The following is a 14,595-nucleotide window of genomic DNA, read 5'->3' as shown; positions in this document are numbered from 1 at the left end:
TTAAGATAGACTGATTTTAATTATTAATGACATAAAGTATACACAAGCCCAATGTTGCTACATTTTACAACAAACTGCAAAACTCAAAATTTAAGTAGACTCTTTTTTAAATGCCTGGGTTCAAACCTAGTGCCTTGGAGGTCTTACACAAGTATATGGCCACTGGACAACACCCCTTCACCAAATCTAAACTTGAATTCTTTCATCAGGTAAGGTTGGACACACTTGTAATCCAAGAACTTTAGAGGCTGAAGCATGAAGATTGTCATTTTGAGTCTTTCTTGGGTACAATGAGATTGCAGCTCAAAAACAAACAAAACAAAGCAAAAGAAAAATAAAAGGAAAGGAAAATACAAGCTTCCAGGTACATGATGAAGGCTAAAACTTCTTTTTGTGTCAAAGAAACATATGAAAACATTAAAAACACAATAAACAAACAGAATATATTGTAATGCAGTGTTACACTGATTTCCATGGGAATACCTGGGTGACACTCGTCCCTCTAGAACTGGTTAAGATAGCAGTCATTGCCGGGCGGTGGTGGCGCATGCCTTTAATCCCAGCACTCGGGAGGCAGAGGCAGGCGGATCTCTGTGAGTTCGAGGCCGGGCTGGACCAACAGCCTCCAAAACAACAATACAGAGAAACCCTGTCTCGTAAAACCAAAAAAAAAAAAAAAAAAAAAAGATAGCAGTCTTTGCTACTTACATTTCTCCTCATCTCTTCAAGGTCACAATTTAGGAATGATTATTAAAACAGCAATTTACTCACTGATTTTCCTCAAATACAGAAGGAACTGGAAACTAAGTCTATATGTTTTGACATCCTCATTTTACTTTGCTTTTTAACATTAAGGATGTTGGAGTCTACAGGTATTAAGAAGCACATTTGGAACAAAAACTTCAGTTGATCATATTTCATAATAATCAAGTATATTATTTTAGTATAGTTATATAACTCCAACTTACCATGTATATAAATGGCCTACATGGGATTTCATTTGATCTATGGTTCTAATTCTAAGAAGCTTTAATTAACTAGCTAGTTGTATTCCTTAGTGAAATACATTCTCAGAGAAAGTGTTATTTAGGTTTAAAAAAATGTAAGTTTGAATTGACATTTGAATTGGCAATTTGATTCTTCCAATCATCACCCCTTTTAACCTATTCCCTGTGTGTGGGGGGCACGCAGAGGTGGAAATCAGGTCTCTTCTTCAGTCACTCTCTCTATGTGTCTGTGCCTTATGTAAACATGCATGTTGGTGACTGAGGAGGCCAGAAAACGGTCTTGGATGCCATGGAGCTGTAGGTGCAGGCAGCTGGGAACCTTGGGAACCAAACTGATCCTTCCCAAGAGTGAACAGAAAATGTTCCCACCACTGAGCCATCTCCAGCCTTTCACCTTGTGTTTTGAGACAGTCTCTCTTGAGCTTACTGATTCATTAGACTCGCTAGACAAATCCCCAGGATACTCATTTCTCTGCTTCCTTAAATCTGGGGTTAGATATTTATGTCTCTGAACCCTACTCCTTAAATGGGTGCAGAGGAGCCAAACTTAAGCCCTCATGTTCGCACAGCAAACACTTTAATGACTGAGCCATTTTTCTAGGCTCCTATTCCATACGTGTCTTTGGTAGTAGCTTCTGTTTCCTATTACAGGGAAAATCTAATTCTTAGTTGCATGCAACAAATTGTTACATTCATTATGTCCAATATTTATCGTGCCTAAGGTCTCTTTAAGTTTGAACAGAATAGCAAAGAGGTCAAATGTGTACATTTATATAGTTAAAACAACTGCAGAACAGCCAAGTAAAACATACATGTCTGTTGTAAAACTGTGAAATATTGCAGTTACTTTCTCTAGGATCTCAGCAATTCAATTCTAAAGTACACTAAATAAGGGTGCTTAGGATGTGATGAAATAAGGTCAAAGCCAAGATATCATATTTCAGTGTAATGAATACTGATGGGAATTATTATTATATATACACATATATATACATATATATGAATATCCAAAAGAAGTATATAATACATCCCTCATCACAAAATTAAATAAAGACGGTGCTTTATTAAATATGTAAATATAGTTGAGATTTAGTTTCCGACCTTCAAGAATTCCTTTCCAAACTGTTAAAGTCCAGTGGAAAATTGGAGAATCTTCACTTGAAATAATAACAACTTTAAGTAGAAGTAAAACAGACATATGTAGTAGTTAGCTTGGATTTAACAGTGAGGTCTCCAGATTATTGGTGTGCATGTGTTCTCTACCCATGACTGTTGTATTCTGAGGCCAGTAATGGGTAAATTGCTAAAATAAAATCATTCTTAACACTAGTCAGTTTAAACCAGAAGTAACACTATAACAGTGCTATCACTAGGACAATAGGCTAAGAGAATGTAATGAGATGACCAAGTACACACGGAAGCTCAAAATTCATTAAAGTTATTTTGATGCATTCCTCCAGCAAGGAATCTAGTCTTTGCAAGAGGTGGATTCATGTTCATCCCATTTCCAGAGTGCACTTCATTCCAGCACGATCTCTCTTTGTAGAAATACAGTTAGTTTTATGAGATAAAATTGTGAAGGACAACAATAATGTTTACAGGCTGAGGCACCATTCTAATTTACAAAACTATGAATTTTGTAGTTAATAATGGAAAGAACACTTATAAAATTTTTGAGGCTCCCAAATTTTATGTTATGGGATTTAAAGATCAATAATGTATCTAATCTTATTTGTGAAATAAGTAGTATTAAAAATTAAATATTACTCCGACAGATGCTAGTATTTTTCACTTAGAGATTGGGGTTCATTCTGACCCAGTGCTTGATTAACTGATGTGCAATAGCTCGGCTTGGCGGTACAAAGAAGGCTTGCTGCTTCCCCTTGGTAAGAACATCCACAACCTAGAACATAACCGAGAGACAACACATTAGAAGACCAGGTAATACAGCATTCCCAGCTGCTTCAGGGAGTCAGGGTTCCAGCTTTTACCATTCCAGAAAGGTACATGAAAAGAAAGCCGTGAATAAAAGCAAAATACATGTTCTGCACTTAGCTTCAAATGAAGTTAGCTTTTTGGTATTGGTTCCTTTTTCTACAATTCTGAAACAATAATCTAATTTGTTTTGTGAGTACAAGATAAAAACCAATTTTATATGAGCAAAGCCATAAATGATCCTACATCATTAATGCTACATTGTGTCCTTTTCTTCTAATCAAAATTTGGGCTTTGTAAAACAAAAGAAAACAAAAACAACAACAAACCTCAAAGTTGGTACAGTAGTTTAATCTCTTTTACTTAAAGACGTAATTTTAAAAAGGTCTTATGAAAATATATTATAACATAGTTATATATTTAATGACATATATGCGTGTCTCTTCCTTGGGTATATTTCTTTTGTCCTTTTCTTTCTACTTCTTTTCTTATATGAAAAGAAAATACAAATATAAAATATTTTATACTTTAATATTAAAATATTTCATAAACCATTATAAGAAATATTAAAATATTTTACAATATCTATAAATATGATATAGGACAGAATAATATATAAAATGTAATATAAAGTAAAATATATGCACATACACATTTTAAAAGATGGAGTCTCACTCTGCATTCCAGGCTGTCCTGGGATCCACTCACTATACATTGTACTCAAACTCTTGGTAAACCATATGCTTTAGCATTATCTTTTAAAACACAAAAGAACTTCAAAGATTTCAAGCATTTTTGCTGATTTGTTGAGAGCTATTTGCTTGAATGTTAATATCTCAGATTACTATCTGATATGTCTGAATGAATATAAATACTTTAAATTGACTAAAAGGGATCATCATTCATCCATTAGTCAGTACAACATGTGAAATTTGAAATGACACAGAGCCATCATTCTAAGAGAACCTCACAGGACACGTCGGCAATGCACGTTTTCTATATGGAATTATCAATTATATTATCATCCATTCATAATGAGGGGGCTGCAGCCATTCATCCCACTTGCTGAAATTTGCTTCCTTGCTGCATGCCCAAACAAATACTATCAGGGAACAATCGATAGAGTAAGGAAATTAAATTGAACTCTACCTGTTCTCTAGTGAACCATCGGGCATCCTCAATTTCATTCTTGTCAACTTTAATTTCTGTGGACACTGCCACAGCTAAGCAGCCAATCATTAAGGAGGAGGGCATTGGCCATGGCTGACAAGAGACATACTGAACATGGCCAACCTTGACTCCGCTTTCCTCTTCTACTTCTCTCCGCACAGCATCTTCTATTGTCTCCCCTAATCAGGTGAGGCAAAAGAACAGGTCAGCGTGACTTGGATGCTGTGAGCTCCAAACAGTTCAAACGAGCCCCCATTCAATGAATGCTAAGTCTAGACTGGAAGTGAAGAAAGTGTTACTTCTGGAAGTCTGTGGCCACAGATGGAATACCAAAATGCCAACAATCAACTTACATTTCTTAAAAGCCCCAATTTGGCAGTGCTGTAAAAAAAATTATTACAAAATCTGCAATTATTTATCACATACTGTTGACCAAACATTGTTAGTTTTTTTTTTATTATCTCAAGCATCACTCTTCATAGGCAAATTATTTCATGAGGTTTAAAAATGGCTAGTTTTCTCCGCCATTAAAATCTTTTGTTTTAGTCTGAGATAGGGTTTTATGTAGCTCATGTTGACCTTGGACTTGCTATGTAGCTGAGGCTATCCTTTGTCCACTGAGTCTAGTGTTTCCACTTCCCAAGTGTTAGGGTTGCTGTCAAGCATGTATTATGACAATCAGCTTTCTTTAAAACCTTGAGATTCAAATCACGATGAATTCTTTCTAAGCATTGTTTTATCCGTGAATGAACGCTCTTGGTTTGTGGGAAGTTGAGAAAATAAAAATATTTTAAGTAAAATTAATTTGGATGTTTAGAAATTTTAAAGTTTATACCAGTATTTAATAAAACATATTTTAAATACAGTTCTTATTTCAAATAGATTGATGCATTCTCTATACACAAGTTTTTGTTTTAGTATGCAAAGTACACAGTGAAAATTGACCACAGACTAGTAGAAGAGATTTGTCAGGCTGTAATAACAATAAATGCATAAAATCGATTTTAACTAAGGTTAAGAAACTGGAACAAAATAGACAAAGGACACAAATATCTATAATGAAAAGAAAAGGAATGGTGCGTGTATAATATACATTTGACAATGACATTCCATCAGTAAGGCAACGGAAACGCACAGTAATGACATGCTATTTCTTATTTCTCTGAAGGACAAATTGTAAAGTCTGAAAATTAGAAACCCCATGCTGGGCCTGGTGACACTTGCCTATGATCTCAACACTTGGTAGGCTAAGGCAAGAGGATGAGTTGGAAGCTCATCTGGGCTATAGAGCAAACACTCTTTCAAATACCAAAGTGTGAAACTTCCAAGGTGGTGAAGATATGGACTAATGCATTCATTTACTGTTGGTGGTGGGGGGTGAGCTATCCGGTACAACTTAGAGAGACACTGGCAACGTTTAGTAAAGTTTAATAGGCTAATATATGCAGAGACATTCTACTCTACGTACACACCTGAAATAGTTCTTGTAAATGTACATCAAGAGAGGAACAAAAATACTACATACAGTGTTGTTTTCAATAGTTGAAATCTTTAAATAAATTAAATATCCACAGCAGAACAGTTATATACACCAGAAAACTCACATGTGAAATACTACTTAGTAGTTAATAATGGCTTACACTTCACAAAATTATTTAATTTTTTATATATAATGTTTTGATTATATTATTGCCTTTCCCCCAGTTCTGCCCAGATCCTCCTAATCTCCTTACCCATCCAACTTCATTCTCTCATTCTCTCAAGAAAAGAAGCAAAAAACAAAATAACAAAAAAGAGAAAGAGAGGAGAAGGAGGAGAAGGAGAAGGAGGAGGAGGAGGAAGATGAAGACCAACATGATTAAGAAATACCAAAACAAAACAAAAACATACGGAGTCCATTTTGTGTTGGCCAACTGCTTTGGATTGTGGTTGATAAACTTGGGGACACTCCATTTATTTTCCCTTTCACAGAAGATAGCAATTCTAAAGAACTTCTTTGTAAGAAGTGCTACTTTGTGTCCACAGCCCCTTCTCAGCGCAAGGCGGTGATTAGGGGCAGGGACTCTGGAGTGGAACTGCCTGCGTTTAAACTGCTTTTCTATCGCCCTAATTTGGGGCAGGTTATGCAGCCCCTGTGTCATAGTGGCCTCACCTGTGACAGTGATGTGACAGTGCCCACTTCATAAAAGGATCAGAATATTTAATACAGGAGTTTCCAGTTGAGTGCCGGGTAATATATATTTACTACTGTAATTACCCAAAAGTGCAGACTAAAACTGTATATTGAGATAAAACATTACTAATTCATTCATGTTCACTCATTTGCTATGGGATACCTAATATTATCCTATTACATGTGAGGCATTGGCTCTGACTGACGTGTAAAAATGGATGAAAGAGAACACTTTATCTTACAGAACCAATGTGCTTCTAAAGTCGACAATCTATACATAAGCAGCATAAGGTGGTGTTGATCACTGTAGGGAAAGGTCAGGAAGGATGCTTACACTTGTGAATGCAGGTATTGAGGCTAACGACTGTACTTGGGATAATCATACAGCCCCCAGAAAGGGTGCCACTCACATCTCGCACTGTAAGCCACCTGGATTGTTGGTCAAAAAGCAATCTATGACAGAGCGAATATTACATTTTTAATGAACAAATTACCTTACTTGTTAAAGTTTGAAAATGTTACAATGCTTAAATTTCTGGATTAAAATACTGTTTTAAGTATATTGGGGTTGGCCAAGTGGCTCAGCAGGTAAAGGCATGTGCCACTAAGGTGGATGAGTTAAATCTGGGACACACGTGGTTGAAGGAGAAAACTGACAAAGTTGTCTTTCCTTAACAGTACAACACTCATATATATGTATATACACACATACATATATATATACATACATATATATATAATATGTACATACATTAAGAAAAATGCAGTAAAATTTTTAAACGTTTCCATTCATAGCATGGCATTTATTGCAGACTATATGTCATATGTGATGTTTCAAAATTCTAAAAATGATTCAGAAAAGGCTTACCAGGCTCAATAAATCCAGCGAGACAAGTAAACATGCCTGGGGGAAATCGCTTTTGCCTGCCTAAAAGGCATTTGGTTCCATCTGGGTGGATAACCTGCATGATCACTACTGGATCTGTTTAAAAAACAAGCAAACAGATAAACCAGACACACAGGGAACAGGAAATGTAACTGAACTCATCAGCCAATGATAAAGTGCAGGGACAAGATTCTTACAGGGACAAGATTCCTGGTTACATGTGCAGGGACAAGATTCTTACAGGGACAAGATTCCTGGTTACATGTGCAGGGACAAGATTCTTACAGGGACAAGATTCCTGGTTACATGTGCAGGGACAAGATTCTTACAGGGACAAGATTCCTGGTTACATGTGCAGGGACAAGATTCTTACAGGGACAAGATTCCTGGTTACATGACACCTCCTTGCTGCCCTGATGTCGCGATAAACAGCCGAGAAACTGCAAGCATACTTTCAGTAAGTGAAAGGAAGATGATGTTGGCATCCCTAATTCCAATCTTAGCAACATTTACTCTGTACTTAGGCTACACTAGGCACAGGTTAAGGAAGATCATGACATTGAAAATTTCACATTTTACTAAAAAAAGTACAATAAATCCCTTTCCCCCTTTCATCTCAATCCTCAACAAAATGCTTTTCAAAGTGAGTGTGGCTCTTTAGTTAGGTTCGAATCATTAAAATAATAACATTTAGAAAGCAGTTAATCTCTCTAGAAGTCATTAACTTAAAAAAACCCTCCTCACTAGATCTTGAAGAGGGCCAGGACATAGTGTTCCTTGGCAAGGCAATCAGATTGTCATTAAGTTGCCCACTTCCTCCCTGGAGACTTAATCAGGGTCTGCTGAGTCCATCTCCTTTCTCTGCAATGTTAAGGGCTAGACTATGGGATTTCTCCATCTGGAGCAGAAACACACAAGCACCTAGAAGGGAAGGCTTAAACATAAGGCTGGGGAATGCCTCCAATAGGAGCTGAACCACGGGAGACTTTTATGATCCCTGCGTGGAGAGGAGTCACTCTGACTGGCTTGGAAGTGAAGCTTTCCAATGCAGCAAATTCATGAACTGATCAAACCAGAGGTCAGCCATAACTGACTGTGAACAATGAGCCTTTTACTCAACAATCATGACATATGCTCAATAAAAATGTCAACATTTTAGTTCCTCAAAACTTTCCAGACTATCTTCCCACCTCAGATTCCAGGTAGTTGAGATTACATTATCAACAAAACCAACCAACCAACCAACCAACCAACCAACCAACCAACCAACCAACCAAACACTCCACCTACACACACACACTAGACAACAAACCAAAGCCACAGGGCTACAGAGGCAGCTCACAGTTAAGAGTGCTTGCTGCTCCTAGAGAGAACCAGAGTTCATCGCCTGGCACCCACGCTCGGTAGTTCCCAGTGAACCATGACTTCAGCTCAATGGGATGACACTCTTCTGGTCTACAGGGCACCTGTACACATATGTTCACACACACACACACACACACACACACACACACTTCAAAAGAAGAAAAGCCTTACCAACTCTTGGATAAGATGTATTGTGGACGCCATGGAGACTTGGACAGTTTTCTTTTAAGCACACTCTTTTATAGCCACCTTCTTCGATTTTAGTTGTGCTGCCACAGGTTGGGCAGAACTTGTATCGACTATGCCATGCGAGAACAGATCTTGCTTGAGCTACGACCCCTTTGAAGAAGAAGTATAAAAAGTTTTATCTCCATGCAGAAGTGGAGTAGTATGTAGGTGCAATGCTTTGAAGCTACAGTAAACACATACATTGTTTTCTGAGTTACTGCTTGACCAATGGCTTTATGAATCGTTATTATTCGTTTTTTATATTTTGTTTTAAACATTTTATTGTAATAATCTCTGAAATAAAAATATCACACAGCTAGATTATGGTAGCCACCCCCCAAAAGCTATTTTTCCTTTCAATTTAATTTTCGATATGGCAAGTGAAAAATCTATCTTCATTCCTACCGTTCTAATCGGCTGCCTCTTCTGGACACTACAATAATGAATGCACTTAGTAAGGATTCTCACCTCCACTCCACCTATATACCTACAATTTGTGTTTTATGAATTAGCTAGCATTAACCTTGCTCTTTGACACACATTGCTCTTTAACACACACACACACACACACACACACACACACACACACACGAGGATGGACAGGGAGAGACACTCCTCCCGTACTAGCAATAACAAAGCCCAGCAACAGAAAACACAACAGCAAGGTCTTTGGCATCATGTTCAAAGTCTAGCAGGGACTCAAACTTTAAGAGGAATTAAATGAAACCATCACACAGGGAGAGGGAGCTTCACTCGGAGGAAACTGATCTTGACTGATTGAAACTGCTACCAGCGCTGGAAGAGTGTCCTGGGTGTAAACTTGGAGTTCTCATGCTGACTGCTCGCTGGCGTGTGCACCCAAACGCTGCACACACAACTCCAAACTCCCCTTAAAGCCAGACAGTTACCCACACAGGCAAGCATTTTCTCTCCTCACCGGCTTCTTTTTCTTTCAACTGCAAAAGAGCTGGCATCGGAGGGTGAAGAAAATAACAGTTTTCATGTCTTTGCTTAAACTCTTCGGCGGCGACAGGTTCGATGCCGAGAGCAAACCAAGCAACCAGACCATCCTCGTCTTCCACTGGGGCTCCTTCCGCGTTACCATGCCACCCCTTTCTCATCTCGAGTTCTACTCCAAGGAACACCAAGGTGATGCTCTCGGGGTGCGCCAAGTAGTCCTTTACATCTGCATGGTTCAGCTGGCAGAGCCTGACCTCCGGCTGCTGTGAGCTCTCTTTGCTACCACCTAGAGTAACCAGGGGGTTTAAGTCCGAGAAAAGGATATAAACTGTGGCCGGGTGGCTCTCTTTAGCTTGCAGCCAGTCACAATTATTTCTTTTGTCACTCCTCCGGTCCAGCAGTGTTCTGCTAAAATAATTTTCACATTCGTCTACTTCACTGCTTAGGAACCAAGGCTTCTGCCCACCTTTTGCATTAGCTAACATGTTAGCTATGTGCTTATAACCCCAAAACACAGCAATATCCAGTGCAGTTTGCCGTGATTTATTGACAAGTGACCTGTCACATCTAGACAGAAGAAAACAAATGGGAAGGAAAATAAAACGAGAAGTAAGATCTCTCATATTTATTTTAGCAAAATACATATACAGCCCCACTAATGTGTGCTTTTATTTCCTTTTTCATCATTTGCTGCATAGTTCACTACTGAAGGTTAAAAGAATCATGTAACAATTGTGAGAAACGAAAGGTTAATGATAGTAGACATTTAAATGAAGTGGAAATGTGTCTCTCTATGCCACAAAGAAATGCAAATATTCTATATACTCTATGGTAGCCATAAAGAGACTCACACTTTTTATTTAGAAGGTATTAAACTCCTCACAGACAAAGTATGAAGGGTTAGCTTCTCAATTAAGAAATTATTCTCTAAATTATTCACAAATGTAGCTCAGAGTTAGAGAGCTTGCCTGACATACATGCATGAATGGTGGGAGATGGCATTCTGTAAATATGTGTCCGATTGATCTGAATAAAGCACTGTTGGCCAATAGGGAAACAAGATAGGTGGGACTAGGAGTCTAGGAGGATTCTGGGAATTGTAGTGAGGAGAGCTCTCGCCATGTGATCTCCTGGGAGGAACGGACGCGGCAGGAGTGCGTCCTTGTAAAGATAAGTCCTTGTAAAAGATATATTAGTAATAATACATAATAATATATAATCAAGTCAGAGCTAGCCGATAAGAAACCGAGGAAACGGCCACCAGCTTCATAACTAAAATAGTGTCTTGTGTGTTATTTGGGGGCTGAAAGCAGCAACAGGAACCAGGCGGCGAACAGGAAGACTACATGTTACACACGAAAACTTGTGTATAATTACTAACTCTGACCAAAACCAACCAACCAACCAAACAAACAAACCCAAAAAACTGAGCACTGAGCTGTTTCCTAGCCCATCAATATAAAGCAGTCTATAGGATATCGTGAAAGGACGTGACAGCAGAAATAGAATCACAAACCCTTTGAGGTGGTACAGCCCTAAGGTGTTTACCCTTTGTCAAGCAGAAGCTGGACAACATCAGGATGCCCATTCCGTGCGGCATACATTAAGGCGGTCCAGCCATTTTCAGAGGCTGCGTTGAGCAGGGATGGGGAATGGCTGAGTATCCCTGCCAACCGGGCAACATCTCCTTCTGCAGCGGAACAGTGGAGTTCAGAAATGATTTCCCGCTTTGGATTTCCTTTTGTGTATGACATTTCTTCCTTAAAACAAACAAACAAACACAAAAACAAGGAAAGCCTTACTTGCAGCTGCTTTTTGCATGGATGGATGAACACTATTTAACAGCTTATCTTGGAGACACAGTAAGTTTCCAAACCAATACACCCAGCTGTCAAAAGATAACTCACGGTCAACTGCTACTGTCATGCAGACTTTGAAATCGTTAACAGTTGAGAATTATAATTCAATTTATGCGCCCAGGAGTAGATGCGCAGAGATGAGGAGCTTGGGATGGTAGAGAAGCCGTAACGACACAAAAAGGAGTGGGCATTTGAGATACAGAAGAACACATCAGGGGCACGGCAGGGACAGGGCTAAAGCAGGTGACATTAGAAGCAGATGCTTCAGCAGATAAGTAATATCCTATACTATGTCATAGATGTCATCTCTCAAAAATTATGACTCTACAGTTATTTAAGAGCCTTTAAAACTTCACATAAAAACAATTTACTGGTTAACCTTTGCATAATTAATTTTGCAATCCATATGGTACTAAGTTTTGTTCACGGTGTGAGGTAGACTAGGTCAGGATTTATTTTCATTTGTGGATACTTCATGACCCAGCACCATTCTTGAAATTATCTTTGTCTCTTTGCACTGCGTGATTATCCTCGTCACAAATTAGATGACAATGCAGTTTTGTACCTATTGTTGGGTACAGTTTTTGTTGGCCACGCTGTAGTCCTTGAAGCAATTTTTAAAATGATTAACCTCGATTGCCCTGGTATTGTTTTGTTGTAAACAAAGCAAAGGCATGGATCTTAAATTTGTAGTTCTTAATTTGTAGTTCAGAGCTGCACTAAAAAAACTACAGATTAAAAAAATGACTTGTGTTTCAACGATCTGTTAACTACAAAGTACTCTTTCTGTCTTCTTGGTTCTTCTATCTTTTGGATTGTGAAACAGCAATCTGGCTAGTTAAACCTGTAGTGTAGTCGGTACAAAGTTCAGGAAAATGCTCAAAGACCAACTTTCTGACTTGGCATCTGTTTTCCCGTTTGTGTCTTCTGTTATTTATAAATAATTTAATTTGATTTTACATCCCAGCCACAGTGCTCCCTTCCAGCAGCCCACTCCCCATTTCACTCCTCCCAAAGGGCACCACCTGCCAGGGGGGTCAACAAAGCCTGGCACCCTAAGTTAAGAGGAAGAACTGAGGTTGGAACGTAAAATACAATTAAAAATTAAATAAAAATAAAAAATTAAATATTAAGTATAAGTAGCTTAAAACTTTAAAAAACTTGTTTAAAACCTGTTGGCAGTGAATCCAGGAGTGACCTTTACATCTGTCAGTTTACTCTGACCTTATTTATTTTACTTATTTTCCCACTTTTTCATACTGAAGTTTACAAATACTTTAAAATATCGTGGCCAGGGCTGTAATATTGCAGGGCTTCATATGAAGAGTTCCTAAGCATCTTCCAAAGTCCCTTTCTCTTAAATCACACTCACAAGGTCCTGTTGCAGATCGTCCAGGGAAGTTTACTTTGACTGCTTCACTATTCCCTGTTCAGAGGTCACGGTTTCAGAGTTCATGGTCACTCCTTCACTGTCCTAATTGATCACCCCGGGTGACTGCAACACTGGTTCCCCAAACATGTTGTGCCATACACTACCATGGATGCAGTACGTATGCACAAAACATTCTCTGTACTAAGAAGAAAAAAAAAAAAAAGGCCCCTGTCCTTTCGCTTTCTCAGTACAAAAGTCATTTAGAGGTACCACCAGGCCGCCTTCCGGGGATGGGGCCGCACTACCTGTCAATCATTTCTTTCTTATTGACAGGTGCTGTGGAAGGGCGAGGCTGGGAGGGCAGGACAAAGCATGTCCCCTGCTCTCCAATGCTATTCCCAGAGGACAATCAGAAGGGACTTGAGTTTCAAAGGAACTAGATTTTAACCAAACCAACATCCGCTTTCACTAAATAAGTAACCTGGGCCCCTAGACCTGCCCAGCATGGCTCTAGCAGGATACAATAGGGCGTCAGAGTGGACCTGTCACCTAAGCCACCAACCATCATTTAATAAATTCCACTCGCTGGGCTGTCAAGACCCATTTAAGCCACTGAGAGCAAACTACGCAAACATGTGTCTCCATAGGGCCAGACGCCGCGAACAGATTACTGTTTCTTCTACTGTACGACTCCCTTCTCTCAAGGAGACGCATCCGAAGTAGTTTGCTAGTTTGCTTTACCCCATCGAAAACTTGGCCAGAAATTTTAGCAGCTATGGCCCGCACGCAGCCACAGGTCCACGTCCTGCGCCTGCGCCCTCTAAGCCCTGCCAGGCTGCGCCACCAGCCCGCGAGGGACGCCCAGGGACAGCACGGGGCCGACCGACGCCGCTGGGGCTACTAACCCAAGTGTGACCAGAGAAACCGCGACCGCGATGCAGAACTCCGTGGGCAAACTCAGCTCCCACTGCTCCCGGCTCTGGAGGTAGCTTTCAGAACTTCCGGTGGAGGGCCACCGTCCTCGCACTGCTTTATGGGAGATGTAGTTTAAGGCCACTCACTCTGCCGGACTGGAGATTGGGGTGGGGTAGGGACCTGGCCGCTAATTCTTCCCCCAGATGGAGGTGTGCAGAGAAAAGTGCTGACGACGACGCGATAATGATCTTGCTTTCCAGTATTTCTTATCCAGCTCACCAATTTTCCTTCATTTTGCGACAGTTCAGTTTTCAGTTTGAATGTTGCAATCTCTTCACACATTAGATTAAGACTATACCTATTTTTTTAACCCATTTATTTTTATTTGATTTATCTTCCCACTTTTTTCATATTCAGTTTTTTGTTTGTTTGTTTGGTTTTGGTCTTTTGAGACAGGGATTCTCTGTAACTTTGGTAGACCAGGCTGACTTTGAACTCACAGAGACCTGTCTGTCTCTGCCTCCCAAATGCTGGGATCAAAGGTGTGCACCTGGCCATGTTCAAGTTTTAAAATACTATAATAAAACTGTAATCCTTCAGGACTTTATTCTGAAGCAGTGCTAAGTGTCTCCCAATTTGCCTTCTTCTTGCATCGCTTTCCACAAACTGTACTCTGTAAAAACCTCAGTTCACATTATATGGAAAGTGTCATCACAGAGTCTGCA

General features: G+C 39.4%; 1 protein-coding gene across 2 annotated transcripts; it reads right to left on the bottom strand.

Annotated features, from left to right (window-relative positions):
- Nudt12 (nudix hydrolase 12) lies at nucleotides 1–13,994 on the bottom strand. Of its 2 annotated transcripts, none has more exons than XM_005077177.4 (7): nucleotides 13,861–13,994; nucleotides 11,273–11,480; nucleotides 9,702–10,291; nucleotides 8,708–8,875; nucleotides 7,154–7,267; nucleotides 4,092–4,291; nucleotides 1–2,910 (listed from the first exon to the last, which is right to left on the bottom strand). In XM_005077177.4, exons 2-7 carry the CDS (start codon nucleotides 11,476–11,478, stop codon nucleotides 2,800–2,802), a joined length of 1,389 nt encoding a protein of 462 aa, XP_005077234.1. In that variant the 5' UTR covers nucleotides 11,479–11,480; nucleotides 13,861–13,994; the 3' UTR covers nucleotides 1–2,799. The 2 variants fall into 2 exon arrangements, with proteins under 2 accessions (XP_005077234.1, XP_012973923.1); XM_013118469.3 differs by having other exon boundaries at nucleotides 11,273–11,484; nucleotides 13,861–13,990.
- Between the last annotated feature and the right edge of the window lie 601 nt (nucleotides 13,995–14,595).

The sequence above is a fragment of the Mesocricetus auratus genome, unplaced genomic scaffold (assembly GCF_017639785.1).
Source record: "Mesocricetus auratus isolate SY011 unplaced genomic scaffold, BCM_Maur_2.0 Super-Scaffold_100010, whole genome shotgun sequence".
NCBI lineage: Eukaryota > Metazoa > Chordata > Mammalia > Rodentia > Cricetidae > Mesocricetus > Mesocricetus auratus.
Note: the sequence above shows the minus strand (reverse complement) of the source record. Positions and strands in the feature narration are given on the sequence as shown.

Bases quoted from the DNA above. Each gene is read 5' to 3' on its own strand.
- Nudt12 (XM_005077177.4), bottom strand. From the start codon at position 11,478: ATGTCATACACAAAAGGAAATCCAAAGCGGGAAATCATTTCTGAACTC. The intron at 8,876-9,701 runs GTGAGGAGAGAA...TCTTCTTCAAAG, and splicing joins GTTGAAAGAAAAAGAAGCCG to GGGTCGTAGCTCAAGCAAGA. The intron at 4,292-7,153 runs GTAAGCCTTTTC...TCACCTGATTAG, and splicing joins CGCTGGATTTATTGAGCCTG to GGGAGACAATAGAAGATGCT.